General features: G+C 42.1%; 1 protein-coding gene across 4 annotated transcripts in view; it reads right to left on the bottom strand.

Moving 5' to 3' along the window:
• ipo8 (importin 8) overlaps window positions 1–21,133 on the bottom strand; it is a 124,130-nt gene that overhangs the window by 72,460 nt on the left and 30,537 nt on the right. For 2 of the 4 annotated variants that reach the window (XM_086008643.1, XM_086008644.1), the window contains exons 4-6: window positions 15,619–15,777; window positions 14,054–14,210; window positions 9,718–9,807 (exon numbers count right to left, since the gene is read on the bottom strand). In XM_086008643.1, coding sequence (XP_085864769.1) covers window positions 9,718–9,807; window positions 14,054–14,210; window positions 15,619–15,777 — 406 coding nt within the window. Of the gene's footprint in view, window positions 1–9,717; window positions 9,808–14,053; window positions 14,211–15,618; window positions 15,778–18,037; window positions 18,159–21,133 lie in introns of all 4 variants that reach the window. The other 2 variants (XM_086008646.1, XM_086008645.1) reach the window with 2 other exon arrangements.

Genomic DNA, 21,133 nt, shown 5'->3' with positions numbered 1-21,133 from the left:
GATCCAAGGAGAGGACATATAAATTGGCCAGAAAAAGCAATAATCCTGAGGATTGGGAGCAATTTAGGATTCAACAAAGGAGGACAAAGGGATTAATTAAGAAGGGGAAAATAGAATGAGAGTAAGCTTGCACGGAACATAAAGACTGACTGTAAAAGCTTTTATAGATATGTGAAGAGAAAAAGATTGGTGAAGTCAAGCGTAGGTCCCTTGCAGTCAGAATCAGGGGAATTTATAATGGGGAACAAAGAAATGGCAGACCAACTAAATACATATTTTGGTTCTGTCTTCACAAAGGAGGACACAAATAACTTCCCAGAGATGCCGGGGAACATAGGGTCTGATGAAAGGGTGGAACTGAAAGAAATCAGTATTTGCAGGGAAATGGTGTTAGGGAAATTGATGTGACTGAAGGACGATAAATCCCCAGGGCCTGATAATCTACATCCTAGGGTACTTAACGAAGTGGCCCTAGAAATAGTAGATGCATTGCTGATCATCTTCCAACATTCGATGGAATCTGGAACAGTACCCATGGATTGGAGGGTAGCTAATGTTACCCCACTATTCAAAAAAGGTGGTAGAGAGAAAACGGGGAATTACAGACCGGTAAGCCTGACATCGGTAGTGGGGAAAATGCTAGAGCCCATTATAAAAGATGTAATAGCAGAGCACTTGGAAAACAGTGACAGGATCGGACAGTCAACATGGATTCATAAAAGGTTATTCGTGCTTGACTAATCTACTGGAATTTTTTGAGGTAAAATAGATAAGGGAGAACTAGTGGATGTGGTGTATCTGGACTTTCAGAAGGCCTTCGATAAGGTCCCGCATAAGAGATTAGCGTGTAAAGTTAAGGCACATGGGATTGGGGGCAAGGTATTGACTTGGATAGAGAACTGGTTGGCAGACAGAAAGCAAAGAGTTGGAATAAACGGGTCTTTTTCTGAATGGCAGGCAGTGACTAGTGGGGTACCGCAGGGATCGGTCCTTGGACCCCAGCTATTCACAATATATATATATATATATATAAATAAATGATCTGGACAAGGGAACTAGATGTAATATCTCCAAATTTGCAGACGACACAAAGCTGGGTGGGCGTGTGTGCTGTGAGGAGGATGTCGAGAAACTCCAGGATGATTTGGACATGTTGGGTGATTGGGCAGAAACATGGCAGATGCAATATAACATGGATAAATGTGAGGTTATCCACTTTGGTGGCAAAAACAGGAAGGCAGATTATCTAAATGGCAATAGATTGGGAGAAGGGGAAGTGCAACGAGACCTGGGTATCCTTGTGCACCAGTCGCTGAAGGTAAGCATGCAGGTGCAGCAGGCGGTTAAGAAGGCAAATGGTATGTTGGCCTTCGTAGCGAGAGGGTTTGAGTACAGGAACAAGGATGTCTTGCTGCAGTTGTACAGGGCCTTGGTGAGACCACATCTTGAGTATTGTGTGCAGTTTTGGTCGCCTTATCTGAGGAAGGATGTTCTTGCCATGGAAGGAGTTCAGCGAAGGTTCACCAGGCTGATACCTGGGATGGCAGGAATGACGTATGAGGAGAGATTGGGTCGATTGGACTTGTACTTGCTGGAGTTTAGAAGAATGAGAGGTGATCTCATTGAAACTTATAAAATTCTGATAGGTCTGGACAGACTAGATGCAGGCAGGATGTTCCCGATGGTCGGGGGAGTCCAGAACCAGGGGACCCAGTCTAAGGATAAAGGGTAGGCCATTTAGGACAGAAATGAGGAGGAATTTCTTCACTCAGAGTGGTGAACCTGTGGAACTCTCTACCACAGAAGGCGGTGGAGGCCAGTTCATTAAATATATTCAAGAAGGAGTTGGATATATTTCTTAAGACTAAAGGGATCAAGGGTTATGGGGAGAAAGCAGGGACCGGGTACTGAATTTGGATGATCAGCCATGATCGCATTGAATGGCGGAGCAGGCTCGAGGGGCCGAATGGCCTACTCCTGCTCCTATCTGCTATTAAACTTAAAGAAAAAGCATATAATTGCACAAAGATGGGTGGCAGGTCAGAAGATTGGACAGAATATAAAAACAGCAAAGAATGACTAAAAGATTAATGAGGAGAGAAAAATTAGAGTGAGAGAGAAAGCTAGCTAGAAATATAAAAACATATAGTAAGAGTTTCTATAGATATTTAAAAAAGAAAAGAGTTAACAAAGTGAGTGTTGGTCCTATAGAAAGCGAGTCTGGGGAATTAATAATGGAAAATAAGAAGCTGGCTGTTGAATTGAACAGGAATTTTGCATCGGTCTTCACTACAGAAGATACAAGTAACATCCCAGAAATAGCTGTAATCAGGAAATGGAAGGGAGAGAGGAACTCAAGAAAATTACAATCACCAGAGAAGTGGTACTGAGCAAATTGTTGGAGCTGCGGGCCGACACGTCCCTGGGTCCTGATGGACTTCATCCCAGGGTCTTAAAAATGACTAATGAGATAGTTGATGCATTGGTTTTCATTTTCCAAAATTCCCTAGATTCGGGGAAGGTTCCATTAGATTGGAAAATAACAAACGTAACTCCTTTATTCAAAAAGAGAGGGAGACAGAAAGCAGGAAACTACAGGCCAGTTAGCTTAACATCCATCATAGGGAAGATGTTAGAAGCTATTATTAAAGACATTATAGCAGGGCACTTAGAAAAGTTTAAGGTAATCAGAAAGTCAACATGGTTTTGTGAAAGGGAAATCACGTTTAACCAATTTATTGGAGTTCTTTGAAGTAGGAACATGTGCTGTGGATAAAGGTGGATGTACTGTACTTAGATTTCCAGAAAGCATTTGACAAGATGCCACATCAAAGGCTATTGCGGAAAATTAAAGCTCATGGTGTCAGGGGTAGAAGATTGGCTAGCTAACAGGAAACAGAGTAGGCATAAATGGGTCATTTTCTGGTTGGCAAGATGTAACGAGTGGTGTGCCACAGGGATCAGTGCTGGGGCCTCAACTTTTTACAATTTATATAAATGACTTGGATGAAGGGACCGAAGGCATGGTTGCTAAATTTGCTGATGACACAAAGATAGATAAGAAAGTAAATTGTGAAGAGGACATAAGGAGGCTACAAAGGGATATAGATAGCTTAAGTGAGTGGGCAAAAATCTGGCAAATGGACCATGTACAGCAGGCACCTCAAAGCACTGGAGAAGTACCGCCAACGCTGCCTCCGCAAGATCCTGCAAATCCATTGGCAGGATAGACGCACCAACGTCAGCGTTCTCGCTCAGGCCAACATCCCCAGCATCGAAGCTTTGACCACGCTTGATCAGCTCCGATGGACAGGTCACATCATCCGCATGCCCGATACGAGACTCCCAAAACAAGCGCTCTACTTGGAGCTCCGACATGGCAAGAGAGCCCCAGGTGGGCAGAGGAAACGCTTCAAGGACACCCTCAAAGCCTCCTTGAAAAAGTGCAACATCCCCACCGACACCTGGAAATCCTTGGCCCAAGACTACACAAAGTGGAGGAGAAGCATCCGGGAAGGCGCTGAACACCTCGAGTCTCTTCGCCTGGAGCAAGCAGAAGCCAAGCGCAAACAGCAGAAATAGCGCACCCCACCCACCCACCCCTTCAACTACCGTCTGCCCCACCTGTGACAGAGACTGTAGGTCCCGCATTGGACTCATCAGTCACCCGAGAACGCATTTTTAGTGTGAAAGCAAGTCATCCTCGATTCCGAGAGACGGCCTAAGAAGGCGGCGGCGGCGGCAAATGGAGTATAATGTGGGAAAATGTGAAATTGTCCATTTTGGCAGGAAGAATTTTTAAAAAAGCATATTATCTAAATGGTGAGAGATTGCAGAGCTCCAAGATGCAGAAGGATCTGGTGTCCTAGTGCATGAATCGCAAAAGGTTAGTATGCAGGTACAGCAAGTAATTAGGAAAGCTAATAGAAGGTAATTGTTTATTGTGAGGGGAATTGAATACAAAAGTAGGGATGTTATGCTTCAGTTATACAGGGCATTGGTGAGACCACATCTGGAGTACTGTGTACAGTATTGGTCTCCTTATTTAAGGAAGGATGTAAATGAGTTGGAAGCAGTTCAGAGAAGGTTTACTGGACTAATACCTGGAATGGGCGGGTTGTCTTATGAGGAAAGGTTGGACAGGTATCCGCTGGAGTTTAGAAGAGTAAGAGGTGACTTGATTGAAACATACAAGATCCTGAGGGGTCTCGACAGGGTGGATGTGGAGAGGATGTTTCCTCTTGTGGGAGAATCTAGAACTAGGGGTCACTGTTTAAAAATAAGGGGTCGCCCATTTAAGACAAAGATGAGGAGAAATTTTCTCTCAGAGGGTCGTGAGTCACAGAAACCCCACAGTGCAGATAGAGGCCATTTCGGCCCATCGAGCCTGCACCGACACATATCCCACCCTATCCCCGTAACCCCACGTATTTAATCCCCCTAACACTAAGGGTCAATTTATCATAGCCAATCAACCTAACCCGCATATCTTTGGACTGTGGGAGGAAACCGGAGCACCCGGAGGAAACACGGGGAGAATGTGCAAACTCCACACAGTCACCCGAGGCCGGATTCGAACCCGGGTCCCTGGCGCTGTGAGGCAACAGTGCTAACCACTATGCCACCGTGCTGCCTTTGGAATTCTCTTCCTCAGAAGGCGGTGGAAACGGAGTCTTTGAATATTTTTAAGGCAGAGGTAGATAGATTCTTGATAAGCAAGGGGGTGAAAGGTTATCAGGGGTAGGCGGGAATGTGGAGTAATCAGATCAGCCATGATCTTATTGAATGGCGGAGCAGGCTCAAGAGGCCGAGTGGCCTACTCCTGCTCCTAATTCGTATGTTCATATGTATGCTTCAAAAGTTATGGCGCTTCTCAATTTTGTTCTAATTTTTTTTGACAGACACAATTAAGTGTTGCACCATCACTACATTTTTAGGATTATAATGCAATGCAGGATTGTCACAAGGGTTATTTATGTAGCGGTACCACTGTGCTGCAGGAAAAAAATTAAATCTACATCCTTTAATGTTGTGCAATGCTCATAATTCATCACCTTAATTTGCTTTCACTAGTCGCAACACAGTGACAGACCTGTCACCACCAATACTTCATCCCAGCAGGTGGAACCAAGGCGGGTAAATGGAGTGGAGTGCAGATCAGCCATAGAATCATTACAGCACGAAAGGCGGCCATTCGGCCCGTCGAAGCCGTGCCAACTCTCGGCTAGTCCCACGCCCCTACCCTTTCCTCGTAGCACTGCAAATTTTTTCCCTTCAGATACTCCCTTTTGAAAGATAGAGTAATACGATACGATAGAGTCTGCCTTCACCACCCTTTCAGGCAGCTCATTCCAGATCTTAACCACTCGCTTCATTAAAAAAAAATTCTTACGCTGCCTTTGGTCGTTTTGCCAACCACCTTAAATCGGTGTCCTCTGGTTCTCAAACGGTTCTGCCAATGGGAACAGTTTCTCTCCATCTACTCTGTCCAGATCCCTCATGATTTTGAACACCTGTATCAAATCTCCTCTCAATGACTAACTGAATGGCAGAACAGGCTGGAGGGGCTGAATGGCCTACGCTTGCTCCTAAGTTCCTGGAGCGTTAGTGTTGAAGAGCTGAAAACACGTTCTGCAAGCACAACCCAGATTTGGAAAGAGAGTCTATAACTGTAATGTTAGATGTTAAAGCAGACAGAGTGTGAACATTTCTCATGCTCACCATTATACTTTACGCAAATCCCAGTTTAGGGGAGTGAGGAAGATATATCGGGCAGCTGCATGAAAATTTCACACACTTGCTAATATGAGGTTGTACAACACAAATGGAACTCTTTTACACTGAAATTCTGTTTGCCACAGAAATTCACTGCATCAGGAACCAACTGATTAAGTGTTACCGAAAGGCAGTTTCATGAAATAGATTTAAGAGTAAGCTTCAGTCATGGTGTACTGTCAATCTGATTCAAAACTTCTCTCATTCAGTTCCTGTAACTGAATTGGATTGAACCTTTTTATTTTTACATAAATATAAAGCAATCGACACATTGCTTCGGCTAGATGCAGTTTCACTGAACCATCCATGCTGTTACTGGTGCAGTAATTTGGAACACTGGAATTGTTTAACTACAAAACAGAATTTAGCTAAGAGTCAACATTTTCCCAATTCAAAATTAAAAACAGAAATTGTGATGCTCATTAAGATGCACTTTTAAAGTCACAACACCATCATAAAGTATTGAGACACTCAGGAATCAGTTGTGAAGTCACTTAAGCCCACTGTGCCGATGCCAACTCCACCTCAGAGCCATCTACTTGAATTCCATTTCCCTGCTCTTTCTCCATACCATTTAATAGTTTTCTCAATCCTCAAGTGTTTATCTAATTTCCTCCTAAATTATCTCTTAATTGCCATGACTGGCTTGGCCTTGATGTCCACTAATATATTCTATATATTCCAATAACCCTTTGTGTGAAACAGTTTTTAATCACCATTTATGTGAAACAATTTCTTCCAACTTCCCTTTATGCATCCAGTGCTAATCACAAGTCTATGCCTTTGGTTACAGATTCCGCGACCAGCGGAAATAATCTTCAACTATTTATTCTTTCAAGCGCTCAAAATTTTGAACACTTCTATTATTATTTTCCTTGGTTTTGTTATTCTTTCCATAATAGCATGCATAATTTGGAGTAGAGGAAATAAAGAGAAGGGGAATGAGAAAGGAAGAAAGAGTTTTTTGGGGTATTATACAGAGGGGCACAGAATAAAAGGTAATGATAAATTTGTGCAAGCCAATAGTCACAGTTTGAACAATTGTGCAGTTTTGGGCACCCATTATAGAAAGGACATTAAAGCTACAGACAGTATGCAGCATAGATTCAACAGAAAAGATGCTAGGGATGAGAAGAGACTTGAACTTGAAACTAGTCCACAGTCAACTCTCCCAGCATGCTTCCCCATGGCTCAGTGCCTATTCTTCATATTAATGCTCTGTAAAATGTCAGGGCATTTTGTGAGTTAAAGGTGCTGTATCTTCCAAAATTCTATAGATTCTGGAACGGTTCCTGCAGATTGGAGGAGAGCAAATGTAACCCTGCTATTTAAGAAAGGAGGGAGAGAGAAAACAGGGAACTACAGACCTGTTAGCCTCACATCAGTAGTTGGGAAAATGCTGGAATCTATTATAAAGGATGCAATAACTGGGCACTTAGAAACTATACAGGTAGTAAGATTGGGCAGAGTCAACATGGATTTATGAAAGGGAAATCCTGTTTAACAAACCTATTGGAGTTCTTTGAGGATGTAACTAGTGGCGTAGACAAAGGGGAACCGATAGATGTGGTGTATTCGGATTTTCAGAAGGCCTTCGATAAGGTCCCACACAAGAGGTTGGTGAACAAAATTAGGGCACATGGAATTGGGGGTAATATACTAGCATGGGTTGAGGATTGGTTAACAGACAGAAAACAAAGAGTAGGGATAAACAAATCTTTTTCAGGATGGCAGGCTGTGACTAGTGGGATACCGCAAGGATCGGTACTTGGGCCCCAGCTATTCACAATCTATATCAATGATTTGGATGAGGGGACTAAATGTAACATTTCCAAATTTGCTGATGATACAAAACAAGGTGGCAGTGTCAGTTGTGAAGAGGATGTGAAGAGGCTTCAAGGGGATCTCGACAGGCTCAGAGAGTGGACGAGAACATGGCAGATGGAATATAATGTGGATAAATGTGAAGTTATCCACTTTGGTAGAAAAAACAGAAAGGCAGAGTATTTCCTAAATAGTGAAAGATTGGGGAATGCAGATGCTCAAAGGGATCTGGGTGTCCTTGTGCATGAGTCACTGAAAGTGAATGTGCAGGTGCAGCAAGCCATTAGGAAGGCAAATGGGATGCTGGCCTTCATTACAAGAGGATTTGAGTACAGAAGTAAAGACGTCTTACTCCAATTATATAGGGCCTTGGTGAGACCACACCTGGAGTACTGTGTACAATGTACAATAAGGAAGGATATACTTGCCATAGAGGGAGTGCAACAAAGGTTCATGAGATTGATTCCTGGGATGGCGGGACTGTCGTACAAGAAGAGTTTGAGTAAACTAGGCCTGTATTCTCTTGAATTCAGAAGAATGAGAGGGGATCTCATTGAAGCATACAAAATTATTACAGGGCTTGATAGGGTGGGTGCTAGGAGAATGTTTCCCTTAGCTGGGGAGTCTAGAACCAGGGGCCACAGCCTCAGGATAAAGGGTAGGCCATTCAGGACTGAGATGAGAAGAAATTTCTTCACACAGAGGGTGGTGAATCTTTGAAATTCTCTACCCCAGGGGGCTGTGGAGGCTGAGTCATTGGGTATATTCAAAACAGAAGTCGATCGATTTCTGACTAGTAAAGGCATCAAAGGATATGGCGATAGGGCCAGTGAATGGCGTTGAGGCAGAGGATCAGCCATGATCTCATTGAATGGCAGAGCAGGCTCGAAGGGCCGAATAGCCTACTCCTGCTCCTATTTCTTATGTTCTTATATATCTACGAGTTGTTGTAGCAGGAATGATAGCGAGAGAGTAAAAGGAACACGAGAGAAATGGACAGGCTGAGGAGGAACACAGGAAAGATACAGGGGGAGGGGAATACAAGATAGCGAGGAGAGAAGGACCACACGAGAGATAGAGAGGAGGGAGAGAAGGAATGTGTGTAAAAAGAGGCAAAGAACATGAGAGAGACAAGAAGAAAATGAGACAGGGAGAGAAGAAACATGAGAGCAAGACAGAAAAAAAGGAGCGGGGGAGGGGGGAAAGAGAGGCAGACAGCGAAAGAAGGAAAAGAGGAACATAAGAGAGAGAGGGATAGAAGGAATACAAAAGACAGAGACAATGAAGAGAAAGAACATGAGAGAGAACGCATGAGAAAGATAGAAAGGAGGAACACAAGACAGATGGGGAGAAAAGGAGCAAGAGAGAGAAAACAGAGAAATAACGACAGAAAGTGCTAGAAACACTCAGGTCAGGCAGCATCGAGGAGGGAAGAAACAGAGTCAACGTGTTCCGACAAAGGGTTCGTCCCGAAATGTTCACTCTGTTTCTCTCTCCTTGATGCTGGCTGACCTGCTGAGTGTTTCCAGCACTTTCTGTTGTTATTTCAGATTTCCAGCATCTGCAGTATTTTGCTATTGTATTAGAGAAAAAAGAGAAATCAGTCAGGGAAAAGGGGTAAAACAAGAGAGCACAATCCAGATTGCAAATAAATCTTTGAATATAAAATATAAAAGTCACATTGCTGAGCTAAATTTAGAAAATTTGTGGCACGCTAGACTTGTAGTTACAGTGAGTGAGAATATCAGTGAGTTTACTATTTTAAGCATGAGTTTCTTTGTCAGTATATAATTTTCTTTTTTGGCTCTTTTAAAACTAAAGGTTGGCTATCCTGATTCAGGTCAACAAAGTTAATAGTAATCTGGAATGAACAAGTATCTTTTTTGATGGTCCACAATGACAAGAACTGCGATGCATCACTTAAGAGTCTGAAGTTCAAAGCAATCCTAGCTAACCTCACTTGTATAGGAAGTTCCTGTATGACTACAATCACACTGATCTCTTATATATACACACAAAGAATGGTGGAGACAGACAAATACACATATTGTACCAATCTGTCCAATTATAGGTCAACACGTACAATGCAACAAAGTAAACTTTTTAAAGAACACTTACAGGAGGAACATCTCGGTCAATGATTGTCCTAAATATCTCCATCCATTGAGTCATGGTTTGTTTATTTACCAGCTGCAGTGGTAGTGCATACTAGCAAAGAAAAGCAAGAGAGACAGTTTAGTTGAACAAATCTCCAACAAAAGGAAAAATGTCAGAAATTGTCAGTTACAAATGTAGTCCTTTACATTAATTTAGTTCATATTTAATATGTAGAGCTTCAATAACTTTCTAGGATCAGTGACTTATAACGCTAAAGATTCAAAAACACGTTGCCTCTGCCTAACGCCAAAATTAATGACCTGCAGGATGATGCAACTTAATAAGAAGGGAAAACATCCTTAGAGAAACTGTTTGATGAGGTTTTTTCCCTCGGTTTTATATTTTCCCATGTAAAGCCCCAAGACAGAGGATATGCGAGTGACCAACATCCACTGCTCCACGAGCAGCTCCTGGGAGATGGGAGAACCGATAACTCTTCTCTCTCTACTGTGGAGATTCACTCATTTCCATCCGTCTTCCCTCCTCTCCCACCAACATCATCTTGAGATAACAACACATCAATTGGCAACACCAGTCAGTCACTGTGCTCCAAAAAGTAATCAATTGTGTAAACCTCTTTGAAACGTTTTGAAAATATGATACGGTGCTATACAAATGCAAGTTTCTTTTTAATAATATTAATCATGAGACAACAGCAGACATAAGCCTTCTTTCTAACAACTATTGACACATGGTACTGGACCTCCCAATACACTTCACTCCAGTGTTGTCCAATACATTATCCATTAGCCACATGTGGCTAAATGGAAATCCAAATGTAGCTAATTGCATTTTTGAATAGTAAATATAAATTGAGAAATAGACACCATCGTTAGCCATGTGATCTCAATACTCCTACATTATAACAGCGGATGCAATTCAAAAGTACTTCATTGGCTGTAAAGCACTTTGGGACGTCCGGAGGTCGTGAAAGGCACTATATAAATGCAAGTCTTTCTTTCTCATGTTCGCATGGTGTAAGCATGTGAACTTTAACCTTTGTGCATCTGTTAGCAAAATGGTAAGATGAAAAGCAGAATGTGTTTTTGATCGTTGTGTGTGCTTTACTTCCTTGGCTATCGCTTATCGGTTGTCTGTTATGATGGTGTGTAACACGGGTGAAAACGCTGGACTTCAGCACCATGGAAACACCAGCAACACTGTGTGGAGAGCGAAGCTGTCATCCTGGCCAGCTCAACCAATCAGAATAACCGCTCCAGGCCAGTAGAAGCCAGCCCAACCAATAATGAGGACCCGTCATGGCAAAAGGGAAGCAGCATCCAAACACGTTCTGGATGGAGAGTAGGGACGGGTCAGGCGCGTCTCGCTGAGCACGTCAACATTCTCAGTAATCACTCTGATGAAGTCAAAATACCGCCAGCAACTGCTAGACAAAAACCTAGAAACTGCACTAAGATATGGTGTGTCTGATAAACCCATGCCAGATTTCCAAACTTTGGTGAAAGGAAAAAGACTGGAAAGTTTCGCACTGAATGGTAGTAGTTCTTTAAGTACATATACATGTGAGGTAATGGTGAATATACATAAAGCTTTACAATGGCAAAATATTGTGGATGCTGGAAATCGAAATAGCAAACAGAAAATACTGGAAATACGCAGATCAGGCAGCATCTGTGGAGAGAGATGCTGCCTGACCTGCTGAGTATTTCCAGCATTTTCAGTTACATAAAACTTTAGTAAGACCACAGTTGGAGTACAGTGTACAATGTTGGGCTCCACCTTATAGGAAGGAAGTTAAGACAATAGAGAGGGCACAGCGCAGATTCACTAAAATGCTGCTTAGTAGGAGTTACTTAAAGGTGATGAAGGAATGGAACAGAGTAGATAGAAGCAGACCACCTCCAGTGGTTGAACGGTGTAGAATGAAGAGACGTAGATACAAGATAATATGCTGGGGATTTAGGAAAGAGAACAGGAGAAACCTTTCTTTCTGTGAAGCTGCAGAATGCACTGCTGGAGTTTGTGATTGACACGGAGACCATGTCAACTTTTAAGAACAGGTTAGATGGGTGTTTGAAGGAAAAGGGAATAAAGGGATATATATGGGAACAGGGCAGGCACATGGGATTAGCACTTTGCTCATATGGAGTATAACTACCAACACAGAAATAATCTGTTTCTATGTTGCAATTTCTATGTAATTCTATGTAATTACCAACTTAACCATCTCAGTGTCCTTTTTTTAAAAAAAAACTGTGAAGTCATCTTGTTTTAAAACCGCCAACATTTAAAAGTAACTATTTTCCAAATCCCTTCTGTAAAAAAAAGTCAAAAATCTAGTGACAGGGAAATGGGAGGGAAATTCTAAGTTACCTGCATTTTGTATAAAGTGATGGGAAATTATTTCTAATGCAAGGCGCCCTCATTGACTAGGGTTGTCAGACCGGCTAAAAACTCATGTTTTTGTTGTACTCGGTTTTGTTCGACTTGCACGTACGCATATAAACTGTTACATATCAGTTGAATGATGCTCCGGTACAGCTGCTCCACCTCTTCAGAGACTCACAAAATAACTGGTTCAGCAATAAAGCAGGGTTTTATTGGCGCCAATGGAACAACTGGTTCCGCTATGGTAATGTTGCTAAATCAAAACATGCGCTGGAAATACTCTACCCCCCTCAACAGTGCAAGTTTAATTCTGTGCAGTTTCGTAAGAAGATTGAACTGGTGAATAGGCATACAGCAACACGTAGGCTTCCTATGAGCGTGTGGGCAAGGATGCCCGTGTACTCAAATAACCTGTCAATGCTCAATGTTAGAGCACACACAGGAAGTTTACACACTTGAGCAAGGTACCCGAGATCTATCAGCACCTATATGTCAACAAGGGTCAGTGCCTTTGAAAGAAGTGAAAGAAAGCCTTTCAAAACCTCAGTATGTTCCAAAGTGCTTCACAGCCAATGAAGTATTTTTGAAGTGTAGTCACTGTTGTAATGTAGGAAATATGGCAACCAATTTGCACACAAGCAGCAATGTGAATGACTAAGGGGATGGTAGCTGCAATCGATAAGCTAGACATTGAATAGTAAGATTTTGAAATCCTTAAGTAATATATTGACAGGGCAGCTGGACAAATAGTCATACATAAGACCACTTATCATGCAAAATTTTCCTTTAAATTACTTAGATGTGGTGAATAATCAGACTACTTAAAAAAAAAAACTAATTTGTGGAATGTGAGCGTCACTGGCAAGGCCGGCATTTATTGCCCATCGATAGCTGCCCTGAGAAAGTGATGGTGGGATTTCTTGAACCGCTGATAGCGGTTTAGTACAACTGAGTAGCTCACTAGGTCACTTCAGAGGGCAGTCAAGAGTCAACGATGTTGATGTGGGACTGCAGGCACACATAGGCCAGACCAGGTAATCACGGCAAGTTTACTTCCCTGAAGGTCATTAGTGAACCACTTGGGTTTTTACGACAAACCGACAGCTTCAGTCACTTTTACCGATACCAGCTTTCAATTTCATGATAAACATATCAAATTTTCAAACTGCCATGGTAGGTTTTGTTCTCTGGATTATTAGTTGAGGCCTCTGGATTACTTGTCCAGTAACATAGCCACGACACTACCATACCCAATAGATCTACTACTAGAGTTAGTAAATCCAAAACTTGGCTGCCCGTGTCCTAACTCGCACCAAGTCCCGTTCGCCCATCTCCCCTGTGCTCGCTGACCTACATTGGCTCCCGGTTAAGAGCGCCTCGATTTCAAAATTCTCATCCTTGTTTTCAAATCCCTCCATGGCCTCACCTCTTCCCATCTCTGCAATCTCAGTCAGCCCCACAACAACCCCCCCCCCCCCGCCCCCCGAGATATCTGCGCTCCTCTAATTCTGCCCTCTTGGGCAGCCCTGTTTATAATCACTAAACCTTTGGTGGCTGTGCCTTCTGTTGCCTAGGCCCTAAGCTCTGGAATTCCCTGCCTAAACCTCTCCGCCTCGCTACCTCTCTTTCCTCCATAAGACACTCCTTAAAACCTACCTCTTTGACCAAGCTTTTGGTCACCTGCCCTAATTTATTCTTATGTAGCTCGGTGTCAAATTTTGTGTCTTAAAATACTCCTATGCAGCGCCTTGAAATGTTTTACTAAGTTAAAGGCGCTATATAAATCCAAGTTATTGCTGTTGTTATGTCAAACCCTCTCAATCAGGCCAACTTGCACAAAGCTAAGTGGTTAACATCCAGATATATAAACTACCAGATCAAATGAAGAGGCAGAAGGCAGCTCCAATAATTGACAAATGTATCTTGGCTGTCCTGGTGTTGTTCATACCTGAATAAGCGCGTAGAAGATTTTTAGGATCTGCTTCTGGATCAGCACTGAACAATGGGTTGCGTCGGGCAAAAGTTGCAAGATTTGCTGCTGAATTCGTGGTAAAAATATCTGCATCGCTGCTATCAGAGGATCTCGCTCCTCTACCTTCTTGAACCTGAAAAAAGAAACACATTGGGATTCAGCGATGTGGGAGTGCACCAGCGCGTACACACCAAAATTAAGAAGAAATGCAACTTAATAGTTCAACCTTAGCAGAAAAATATTGTGCATTACAGAGAAAGCAACTCAGCAGATAAGAGGCATCGCTGAAAGGGAACAACCCAAGGTCCTACTCACCAAGCTCAGTGATTTTTTTTTTATCTAACTCAATTTTTGAGTGTTTCAGTCACACTTTACATTTTAAAGTCTCAAAAGTTTAAAGAAAAAAAGATAAAATGACAGGCAGTCATTCTGTGTTACGGTCAACTGCAGGTTAGGTTGCAGGGTGGGGGGGCGCGGAGACAGAGGGGGGTTTGCAGGTTGACCCCAGTCAGGGATTTACAAGCACCTGATAATCTGCAAACTCCCCCCACTAACAACAGTTAAGCTCTAATTCAACCTCAGACTTGTGCTTATTTACAGCAATTAGATATTGTGGCCTTAAAATGACATTGGCCAGGGCTACCACAGCTCCACCTTCACAGTGGAATAATGCATTGTGCATTCTGTGGTATAAAATTGCTGTTTAAAAACTTAGAAAATCTGACTTACCATCAGCAATTCCACAGGAGATCGATGAGTAATATTATAAAAAGGATGAATGTCACACTTCAGAGTGCCCATCACATTATCTGTCTCACACTTCAGCTTCATTTGCTTATATTTAATATATGCAAAATATTAACAAATCCCAATTCAAAAGCATGCCAATCAAAAAAAAGAACAAAATAACCAATTAGGAACCACTAAGCATTTCACACAAGACCAAACCGACCATTGCCAGTCAGCAAATTTAATTTTCTCCAGCCGCGCAGCCTCCTTCATCCCGTGTCCTCACGTGGCTGGCTATGTGAATTTATTTTACAGCCCACTACCTCTGTCAGCCCAAACCCCACTTGTTTTTCCTCTTGTGTCTTGCCGTGAGCAAAGCCACAGGAAGTCTATTTGTGGTTCTGAATTATTTCTGGGAAAATGCTGCACAATCCTGTCTCCGTGAGACTCACTGCTGATGTTAAGTCAGGGTTGAAAAAACAAGTACTTCCTTGTATTATTTTAAACACCACGGTCGGTTTTAAAATTAACTTCCGTCATTGTACATCGTTGTTTGGTTTTAAAAACTATGAAATTCAAAATAATATACTGCTGAAAAGCAGCCTTTCTTATGCAAAAAATTGACTCCATTATCTACATTCCAGACACCAACTTAGCTCCTCTTAAATGCTCATCTGCAATAAGATCCTACTATAGGCTTATGGAACAGTTACAGTATTTGCGCAATCAAGATCATCATCATCATATTTTAATTGACTTTAAAACTGATTAGCCAGCATACTAACAGAAACACACACATTATAGATACTTACTCATAGGTCCTGACCAGCTGGTACAGACACATCAGGCTGCCGAGCCAGCTCGCATTATTTGGAGATTGCAGAAAAAAGCCAATTTTGTCCACCACTGCCGTCCAACGTCCTGGGAAGTCATACTTAATGATAGCACGAAGACACACAGCCAGCTGAGACCTTCAAACGTGACATTAGCATGTAAATTAGTCACAGGTCCGTGAAGTCGAAACTTCCTAACTGTACCACTGGATACTTGGCGTGCCCGAGGAAGCACTGTACAACAACTAAGTGGGGAAAGAGCCAACGAGCCACATAATGAAAGACAGAAAATCTCAACACCTTGTGAAAGTGCTTCATTCTGATTCGGTGTTCATTAAGAGGAAGGATATTAGCGCTGGGTAATAAAACACTTTCTATTCTTAGTACTTCCTCATGGGAAATGGGGGGGGGGGGGTGGTGGTGTGGGGAAGTTAGGAAATTATCAGAAGAGGTTTATTACATCCACTCTTGCACCCAGTAAGTTACTGGCTCAAAGCGACGTTAGGATACCCCAGGAACAGGTTGTGCACCTATCCTGTCGGCTACTATGTTGCATGGGAATATTTAATCGCCTTTCAAAAGATGAGCATTACAAATCACATGTACAAATGGAGGCAGCCATTCTGCTCATTAATTTAGAAAGAAAAACCACAGTTCCTTTCCCTCAAAACATTTAACTGTCATGAATGACAAAAAGATTTCCCCCTGCACTACCCTAACCAGATGTCGCCCGCGAGTGGCGATCGCTTTCTGGGAAGATATTCTCCCCAAGATCACTCCTAAATTTCTCTTTCACCGGTTTGTTGTCAGGAATTTCCTTTAAATAGTGCTCCAGATATAGCCTTTTCATACTATTTAATAATATACCTTTCTATATGGCTTCCCCACACCCCTTAGTTGCTGCGGTAGATCAAAGAACAATCACATTCTAAAGTCATATGAAAAAAAACTTTCAATATTTCTTTATAGGATTTCATAGCTGGAAAGTACTGCTGCCATTCCAAAACTTCTTGTGCCAACCAAAACATGGCTCAATAGAATATGTGAACCAGAACTCCCAACACCCATGGCTCATAAGTATGTAAACAGAGTGGGTTTTAATTCCTTTTTTTCCTGATGATGTGGTAATTATATTTGAGAGAATATGCCCAACAGGTCAAATGAAAGCTTTATTGCCCTTTTGTACAGGCAGTGAGATAAGGTACCTAGGTGTTACAAATAGTTCAGCAGGCATCACTGGCCTATTTATGAACCACATAATCTATTCATTATAGCCTTAACACAGAAAGCACATGTCAAACACCCAGGTGGCCATCGGCAAGACTTTGGCTGTGATAACGGAGTTTGCCATCTATTGTTCAACTAAGGGTCTCTATCCAGTTACAGGAAACTTTGGTTTATCCAGAGGTTGTATGTCCGGAATACTCGATCTAACGGCAAAAATCAGGAGCCGTTTTCTGTAAGTTTTTTTTTAGATCTCATTCTTTTTTTCCCCCCCAGTCAGCCACTGCAAGGTCTGTAGCTATAGCAACAGCTTCAGCTAGAGACGCTTGCAGCTGCAGACAACTCTTTAGAAGCTGTTGCTAAGCAACAGTGTTTGTTGTCAGATATGGAGATGAAAACCTCCGTATGCTTCAACACTAACTTTGTATGTCTGGCAGTTTTGATAGATCGGCAACACGCCAGTCCCGTCGGTGCCGGATATCACAAAGTTTCCTGTATCAGGTTTCAGGATTTATGACCATTTCCCACAGTAGGAACATAGGAATGAACATAGGAACAGAAATAGGCCATTCAAACCTTCCAACCTGCTCCGCCATTCAGTTAGATCATGGCTGATCTGAACCTCAACTTTATTTACCCGCCTTTGTTCCATATCCCTTACCTAACAAAAATCTATCGATCTCAGTCTTGAAAATTTCAATCCAGCATCCGCAGCCTTTTTTTTTGGGGGGGGGGGGGGGGGGCAGCGTTCCAGATTTCCACTACCCTTTGTGAGAAAAAGTACTTCCTGATTTCACTACTAATGGCCTGGCTCCAATTTTAATATTATGCCCCCTTGTTCTGGATACCCCCACCAGAGGAACAGTTTCTCTATAGCCACCCTATCGAATCCCTTAATCATTTTAAACAGCTCAATTAGATCACTCCGCAACCTTCTAAACACAAAAGGAATACAAGCTAAGTTTATGCAACCTGTCCTCATAATTTATTACTCTGATGAATCTGCACCGTACCCCCTTCCAAGGCCAATATATCTTTCCTGGCATTCAGTTCCCAAATCTGAACACAGTGACCAAGGCTCTGTACAACTGAAATATCACTTTTTCCCCTTTGTATTCCAACCCCTTGAGATAAAGGTTAACATTCCATTAGCCTTTATGATTACTTTTTGTACCTGTGCACTAGCTTTTAGTGATTTGTGTACATGGACACCTAAATCCCTTTGCTCCTCCATAGCTCCTAGTCTCTCACTGGAGTTCAATGTGGGGGGAAGTGTGAGGTCATCCACTTTGTATCTGAGAAAGACAAATCATAATATTTTCTTAACAGTGAGAGACTAGGAAAAAATACTTAAATATTTTTTTAAATAAGCAAAATGAATTCTCTCCAAAAGGCACCTATATAAAAAGGGCTAGAATGCTAAATGGAAGTTGTTTTCCCCAGAAATTAAACAATATAAGCAATTTGTTTAGCTTGTCTAGGTAATCAAAAAAAACAATTCCATATACAGGAAACTTTCTGATATCCGGCACTGACGGGACCGAGCTGGTGCCGTACCATCAAAAGTGCCGGACATACCAGCGTTAATGTTGAGAGATACGGAACTGAAAAGCTCCGTGTGAATCAACAAACCCTGCAACAGCTTCAAAACAGTCGGCTGCAGCTGCAAGCGTCTCTAGCTGAAGCTGTTGCTATAGCTACAGACCTTGCAGTGCCTGACTGGGAAAAAAAAAGCAACGAGAACTAAAAAAACTTATAGAAAATGGCTCCTGATTTTTGCCGTTAGATCGAGTATTCCGGACATATAACCTCCGGATAAACCAAAAAGTTTCCTGTATTGGAAAGGATCCCGGTCGGTCTGGGATAAAAGAGACAAGGAGAGGTTTCTTGAAACAGGATGGCTAGAAGGACAGTCAGGTGTTTTAAAGGCAAAGTTAAGGGTCTTTCACTAAGGTGAAGAGGTTAGAAATACTGGAGGATATTTGGAAGCCACCTTGTTTAAAATAAAGTATGATGATCTGGTGTCATGGGCCATCATGGCATGTTCTTTATTTTGTATTATTACATGCAGGTAAATTGTATAGATTGAATTAAGTGAGTCTGGTTATAACTGCTGTTCTGTATGTGCACCTCACTGAAAATAAATCAGCATAATGATACATATCTGGCCTCACCTCACCAAATGTTTGCTTAGTCTGCCTCCCGAGAGATTAGAGAAGTACATGTACAAAAACATGGAGGTAATATTACAACCCCAGGTCACACTAGCGTATAAGTAGATATCGGGCAACATCAGTCAACTTCCACAAAAGTAAGATGCTCAGACCTGAAGCAACTGAATCCACCACATCAGAGAAGGTAACTACAGCTAAGTAAATCTGTAGCACCTGCAAACTAATTTCTCAAAGGTAAGGCTGTATTTCAAATGGTTTTGTGGCTCGAAGAATCCAGCGCTTTTGATATACTGGTTAGTTATGGTCTCGACCTAGCCCATACAAAGGTTGCATGAGTGTCAGACACCAACACAATTCAGACAAAGACAACATCCACTAGGGATTGGGCAGCGGCTCCCATTCCAAGAAGCAGCAGACATAGAAAGATTTTCAAAGAAAGCTGTCAAAGGACCACCACTGACAGGTTTAACCCTTTATGAACTGGTTCAAAACTGCTGTTATTTTGGCTGACTTTAACAGCTCGTTATTACTGCTTGCTTTTGTAAATATTTGGATATAAACTGGCTGGACAATTTAGTCCTGTACAAAAGTATCTGGTATGACTGATGTTAATTGCCTGTAGAAGTGATGCGGGCATGCAGCGTAAATCTATGTGGAAATCCAGAGACAATTGATTTGGACAGGAGAAAGAAGTATGAGAAGCTAAAATCATATCAATTGTCATTCCTCTCTTCCCACCCCCCCCCCACCCCAAAAGGCTAAAAAGAGCCAGTCTCTCTATATAGAATTACATAGAAATTACAACATGGAAACAGGCCATTCTGCCCAGCCAGCCCATGTTGTTTTTTATCCTTCACATGACGATGAATCCTAATTAATTCTGGTTCCCATATTTCTTTATTCCCCTTTGGTCAAACCACCTATCTAACCTATTCTTAAAAGTGGACATGGTGTCTGCTTCATTCACTAATTCTGATAGAGAGGGTTGTGAAGCTGTGGAATGCACTGTCCAAGTTTCTCTTGCTCTCTGTCCTAAATATCTTGCATTTAATCTTATACCTACGTCGCCTCATTCAAGACCCCTCAATCACTGGAAACAGTCTGTTTCTATCTACTCTATCCCATATCTTCATAATTTTAAACTATCAAATCACCCCCTAATATCCTCTGTTCTAACAAAAACAGTCCCAGTTTTTCAAATGATTCTTCCTATTTCCTCATACCAGGTAGCATCTTAGTGAATCTGTTCTGTGCCATCTCTATCTCAGATAGGTTTAAAGAGCTGGGTCTGTTTATTTTAGAGAAGCGCAGACCCAGGGAGATTTGATTGAAGTGCACTTTAATGAAGGAACTAGATTATGTTTACCTAGACAAATTATTTGAACTGGATAGGCTAAGGAGGATCAGGAGTCACACTTACAAGTTATGTAAGGGCAGAACTAGGTTGGATGCTAGGCGATTCTTCCCAGAGAATAGTAGACCTGTCAAAAAGGTTGACAGTTCATGCGGTGAATGCTGATTCACTGTACACCTTCAAGAGAGAGCTGAACTGTTTCTGGTTGAGGCGGGTATCAAGTCGTACAAGAGGTAGCTACCCTGAAATGTAAGTCAGGCCCAATGTGGTCTCCTGGACTAGTTTTGATCGCTTAAAGGGGTCGGAGGGGGATTTTCCAGATTTTTTTTTTCTGTAATTGGCCAGGAATTTTATCTGGCATTTTGCCTCTCCCAAGAGATTACAGGGTGGGGAGAGTCTATATTGTATTGTACAAGGTATCGCAACTTTTCCTGTACAACTGTTTCGTATGTTCGTATTGCCTCAACATCCTTCCTATAGTGCGGAGCCCAAAACTGCCCACAATATACTCCGCCTTACTAAGGTTTTATATAGATTCACCATTACTTCTCAACTTTTATAATTTATACCTCTTGCCATGAAACCCAGTATTCCATTAGCTTTTGAAAGGCCTTATCCACTTGAGGTGCTGCTTTCAATGCCCTGTGAACCTCAACCCCCAAATCCCTCCACTCTCCCACAACACCCAGTTTTCCTCCAAAGTATAATTTTTTTTGAACACCAAAATGTAATCACCTCATAT

Source organism: Somniosus microcephalus, chromosome 16 (genome assembly GCF_052327205.1).
Source record: "Somniosus microcephalus isolate GS21.2 chromosome 16, FLI_Smic_1.0, whole genome shotgun sequence".
NCBI classification, from domain to species: Eukaryota; Metazoa; Chordata; class Chondrichthyes; order Squaliformes; family Somniosidae; genus Somniosus; species Somniosus microcephalus.
Note: the sequence above shows the minus strand (reverse complement) of the source record. Positions and strands in the feature narration are given on the sequence as shown.